Here is a 5543-nt window from a genome sequence, read left to right as displayed (position 1 = left end):
TCAAAAACAAGGCGTGCACACACACACACACACACACACACACACACACACACTCACACACACAGAAGTTTGTGTGTGTGATATATAGTGATACAAATATTGTTTGCTCACTGTCACCAAGCATCTCAATTCTTCAGTTGTAACTAGTTTGTGATTGAGGTATTTTATTTTGCAAGGTACTATTTTGCCCTTGAATTTGTGATTTCTTCATATTTTGCATCTCTGGTATTTTGACTTTACAGTTTGTATTGTAGTATTGTCTATCCAATCGCAACAGCTAACAGTGAAATACAGAATTTAAAAAAGTCTTTTTCGACTGTTATCAAGTCTTTGAGAATATTCGCGTCTATTTTTCAAAAATATATAGTTTGAAATAGTTTGCTTTTGTTTTGGACTGAAAATGTTTTAGTATTTTAGTGTTCTTGAATAAACTTCTTCGCATACAAAAGCCGAGACAACTATACTTCACAGTTGTTATTTTGAAATGCTTATCTTCTGATATTTGTAAGTCCATTGAATAAATATTCAACCCTATTAAATGTTGGCCTTCCTAAACATGAAATAATACGATAATTCCAACCCTAAATAAATTTAACTTGTACTTTTAAAGACGTTCTTTAGGATAACGAAAAATATTGAATTTCAGATGGAATAAAGTAAAATATAGCTATCAATAAAAGGTGCGTAGATTATGAATTTTGATTGAAGAGATGGGGCCTCAAAATAAAAAGTTGCAGGGAGCCTCTAAAAGTCATGTGACGGCTCTGCTTTAACATGGCTGTCTGTTTGAGTGGACTCTACTGCGATTTTCTAACCCCAAGAGGACATTTCCTTTAGCTGGTTTTGAAAAAATACATTTACAATGCTAAGTATGTACAAAATAATTTTAAAAGTAACCTAAAGTAATCTCGCTTGTAGATCACACGCCAAAGTAGCACCCATTTCTTATGAAAAAATATATTTGAAAGTAACTGTAAATTGAAAAACTCAAGAGCCGGAAGAAATGCTGCTAAGCATTTTGTCCAATACACAAATGATTCTATCTGCTCACCGCCTGAATAATAATAATAATAATAATAATAATAATAATAATAATAATAATGATAATAATAATAACAATAATAACAAAAGCACTCACAGAGAGCAAACCTCTGCCACGGCAACACCAATGTCCTCTCATCGATTAGCTGGAGAGGATTTTTAAAATGAGAATATCTGAAATAAACTCGACTGTTCTCACAAACAAGAATAATAAAAATGAACCCGACATCCCTTAAAAATTAAGTAAAAACACTGGAAAAATAATTCAGAATCCTTGTCTGGTACCAGGTCGATCCCAAAATCTAATCAGTTCGTGCTAGTCATGAGGCCAAACATCCCTGAAAGTTTCATCTGAATCCATCCAGCGGTTCTTGAAATATCTTGTCCACGGACAAACAGACAAACATGACTGGAAACAATACCTCTGCCTTCACTAAGGCAGAGGAAATAATTCTAATTTTGGCACAAGGCCAGCAATTTTTAGTGGAGTGGGAAGACGATTATATGGACCCTAGAGCTCAGTAGGTGTTTGTTTTATCAACCCCAAAATTATTGAATGGCAAAGTTGGCGTTGGCAGCATTTGAGCTCAGAATGTAAAGAGCTGGACAATGGCAGAATTTGAACTCAAAGTGTAAACAGCTGGAAGAAATACTGCAAGGCAGTTTTTCTGAAGCTCTAACGGCCTTGCTTAATAAAGATAATAATGATAATAGCTATTTATGATAATGCTATCAATCAATGCATGCTGCAGCATTTCTTGATCTTCACCTTTCTATCATAGCAGAATGACTTTGCGATCTCCTCCATTCAGGATTAAGCTCTTGTATGACTAAAGTATTGAAATGGGTTTGTCCCTTTCTCATTTATTTACATTGTTGTGGGTTGTTTTTTTTCAATGATTTATAGTAATAATTATTATGTTTTATTAATACCTTCAGGTATTTGAAGAAGCTGCAAAATGACTATGATGTGGAAAATTCTATTTAGCAGTATACTACTTTTGGCATTTTTGAATAAGAATGAAGTTGCTGAGGCTGACAACATACTTCTACTGTCATGGCCACTTTTTAGTCATGTACAGTCTTTGGCTTCTATGGGCAGAGAACTGAGCAAACTTTCTCATACAAGTTACTTGCCCATTACCGAAGACCTTGTTGAGCATTTTAAGACATACAAAGGAGTAAAAATTATGCACATGAAAAATGATCCAAACCTTCTCACATTTATAGAAATGGGAATGCAGCTACTTTATAAGAATTCAAATATAACATTTAAGCAGCTTCAAGAAACGATGGACGCTATTTGTGATAACTTATTACTTGATGAAGACTGGTTTCAATCACTGAAAGCTATAAATGCAACAATCGCAGTGGTAGATTATGTGTTTATGAGTAACTGTCTAGCTATCATACCATACAGATTATCTATTCCATATGTATTTCAAGGACTTAATTTTGAACATTGTGCCATCAGTCGAACACCCTGGCTGCCATCAACATTTCCTCACCAGGCACTTATTAATTCAGATCAAATGAATTTCTATGACAGACTTGAAAACAGTTTCGTAACGATGTCTACGTATTTCAAACGACTAAATGGAGCTCCACTGAAAAGTGTTAAAACATATGCTCCAGAAAAGCCTGATATAACTTTTACGAGTTTGATGCAACAAGCTGATTTATATCTGATTGAGACAGATACAGTACTGGACTATCCATTTCCAACACTTCCTAATGTCATATCCATCGGTGGAATATCAACCAGACCAGCATCTGCATTGAAAGGGGACTTACGTAAATTTGCCGATGAATCTAATCATGGGATTATTGTTGTTTCATTTGGAAGTTTCGTGGAGGAGTTACCAAAGAAAGTCATTGCAAAGATGGAACTAGCATTTCAAGATATAAAATATAGTGTCATTTGGAAACGACCAGATTCAAAACAGTTAGCACCGAACATCTTTGTCACAAAATGGTTGCCACAAAATGATCTTTTGGGTCATCCAAAAACAAAACTCTTCATTACACATTGTGGAAACAATGGTCAATTTGAGGCTCTTTATCATGGAGTTCCAATGTTGGGATTCCCAGTATTTGCCGAACAATATCATAATGGACATCGAATACAAATCAAGGGATACGGTATATCAATGGATTTGTTTAATTACAGCAAAGACGAACTTGTATCAAATATAAATGAACTGATTGAGAATCCAAAATATAAAGCTAAAATAAAAATTGCAAGTGAAATATATCGGTCACAACCAGAACATCCAGCAGCTAAAGGTGCAAGGTATATAGACCACGTAATAAAATACGGCGGAGATTATTTAAGATCTTCTTGTCAAACTATGCCACTTTATCAATATTTCATGCTGGATATATATTTAGTAATATTTGTGATTTTCATTATTTTAACATTAATAGTGAGTATTGTCATTCGAAAATGTTATTTACATTTTACAAAGAAAAATACTAAACTTGATTAATTTCATTAATATTATATCTGGTTAACCATACAACATATCCGCCTGATAATATTTCATTTAAAAAAATGTTTAAGCCATTAATCTTTACAATTTTATACAAAATTTCAATCCATTACTTTTCAATAAAGAGATTTTTTCCTTGGTAAAAAAAGATCTTGCAAATCTATTAGAAAGAATAAAATTGTCTTTCTTTTGTGTCTTTTCCAAAGTTTTCACAGCATAATACAATGGGACCAAACCCAGAATCTTATGGTTGGAAAACAAACTTTTTACCACACAGCCACATATGCATCTATACTCCTTTACTTGTTTCAGTCATTTGACTGCGGCCATGCTGGAGCACCGCCTTTAGTCGAGCAAATCGACCCCAGGACTTATTCTTTGGAAGCCTAGTACTTATTCTATCGGTCTCTTTTGCTGAACCGCTAAGTTACAAGGACATAAACACACCAGCATCGGTTGTCAAGCGATGTTGGGGGGACAAACACAGACACACAAACATACACACACACATACATATATATATATATATATATATATACATATATACGACAGGCTTCTTTCAGTTTCCCCCTACCAAATCCACTCACAAGGCTTTGGTCAGCCCGAGGCTATAGTAGAAGACACTTGCCCAAGGTGCCACGCAGTGGGACTGAACTCGGAGCCATGTGGTTGGTAAGCAAGCTACTTACCACACAGCCACTCCTATGAATATTTAATTTTCAAAAAACAAATATGTATTACCTTACAATAAAATTAAATAAAACAAATTTCTCATTTCGTAAAATTCACTCCCTTACCACTACGTCATTTACTCCCCCTCTTCCTTCCTGTTCTCTATGATTCTTTCTCTCTCCCCATGTTTAGTTGTCCTTTATTCATTGCCTGCCACCAAACCCAGAGCATGCACTCATCCTGCACCTCTTCTATTATTTCTCTCTGTATCTCTCTTTTACTCTCTCTCTCTCTCTCTCCTCACTCTATACAATGTAAAGCATGACTGAAAAAATCAATCAACCAACATTTATATCAGCTAATAATTATACAGAGATGAAAGGCAGCAAATTAACAGAACCATTAGCATGTCAGGCAAAATTGCTTAACAGTATTTCATCCATCTGAGTTCAAATGGTCTGAGTTCAAATTCTGCCAAGGTCGACTTCATCTTTCATCATTTCAGTGTCATTAAAATACATACCAGTTGAGCACTGAGGTCCATGTAATTGACTTACCTGAACCCCTATATATTGCTGGCCTAGTGCTAAAATTTGAAACCAATATTATATAGAGATGAAAGGCAGTGAGCTGGCAGAATTGCTAAGCTTGTTGGGCAAAAATGCCAAGCAGCATTTTGTCTATCTTTACATTCTGAGTTCAAATACTGCCAAGGTTGATTTTGTCCTTCATTCTTTTGGGGGCATTAAAAATAAGTACCAGTTGAGCATTGGGGTCAATGTAATTAACTTGTTCACTCCCCACAAAATTGCTGGCCTGGCCTTGTACTAAAATTTGTAAGCAATATTATATAGTGATGAGGTGCAAATAAGATGTGATTCCGTTAATAGTGTTAGCATAAGCATGGCTGTGTGGTAAGAAACTTGCTTCCCAACCACATGGTCCTGGGTTCAATTCCACTGCGTGGTATCTAGGATATCTTCTACTATAACCTCAGGCTGACTAAAGCCTTGTATGTGGATTTGATAGGTGGAAACTGAAAGAAGCCTGTTGTGTGTGTGTATATATATATATATATTATCTTGATCTTATGATATTTACTTTGCATTTATATTATACTTATTTATTGTACTTTTAATTATAAATTTTTTCTATATGTGATAGTGGTTTTTCATCGATGAGTTCTTAAACCTTGGTTCTTTTCCCTAATACTATATATTAATATATTTTATACTGTGAAGCTTAATTTAATTTTAAGTTTTAATAAATTGATTTTAATTGAGTTTTTACCTGTAATTTTGGATTTTATCCCTAATATATTATTATATATATATATAT

General features: G+C 34.3%; 1 protein-coding gene across 1 annotated transcript in view; it reads left to right on the top strand.

Annotated features, from left to right (window-relative positions):
• LOC106883698 (UDP-glucuronosyltransferase 2B37) overlaps window positions 1-5543 on the top strand; it is a gene marked incomplete at its 3' end in the record, with an annotated part of 32365 nt that overhangs the window by 3036 nt on the left and 23786 nt on the right. Inside the window, exon 2 of the mRNA XM_052972002.1 lies at window positions 1981-3467. Within this exon, the coding sequence (XP_052827962.1) occupies window positions 2001-3467 (1467 nt within the window). The remainder of the gene's footprint in view (window positions 1-1980; window positions 3468-5543) is intronic.

The sequence above is a fragment of the Octopus bimaculoides genome, chromosome 11 (genome assembly GCF_001194135.2).
Source record: "Octopus bimaculoides isolate UCB-OBI-ISO-001 chromosome 11, ASM119413v2, whole genome shotgun sequence".
Classification (NCBI taxonomy): Eukaryota; Metazoa; Mollusca; class Cephalopoda; order Octopoda; family Octopodidae; genus Octopus; species Octopus bimaculoides.
The sequence above is the reverse complement of the archived record's forward strand: the minus strand, read 5'-3'. Positions and strand labels throughout refer to the sequence as shown.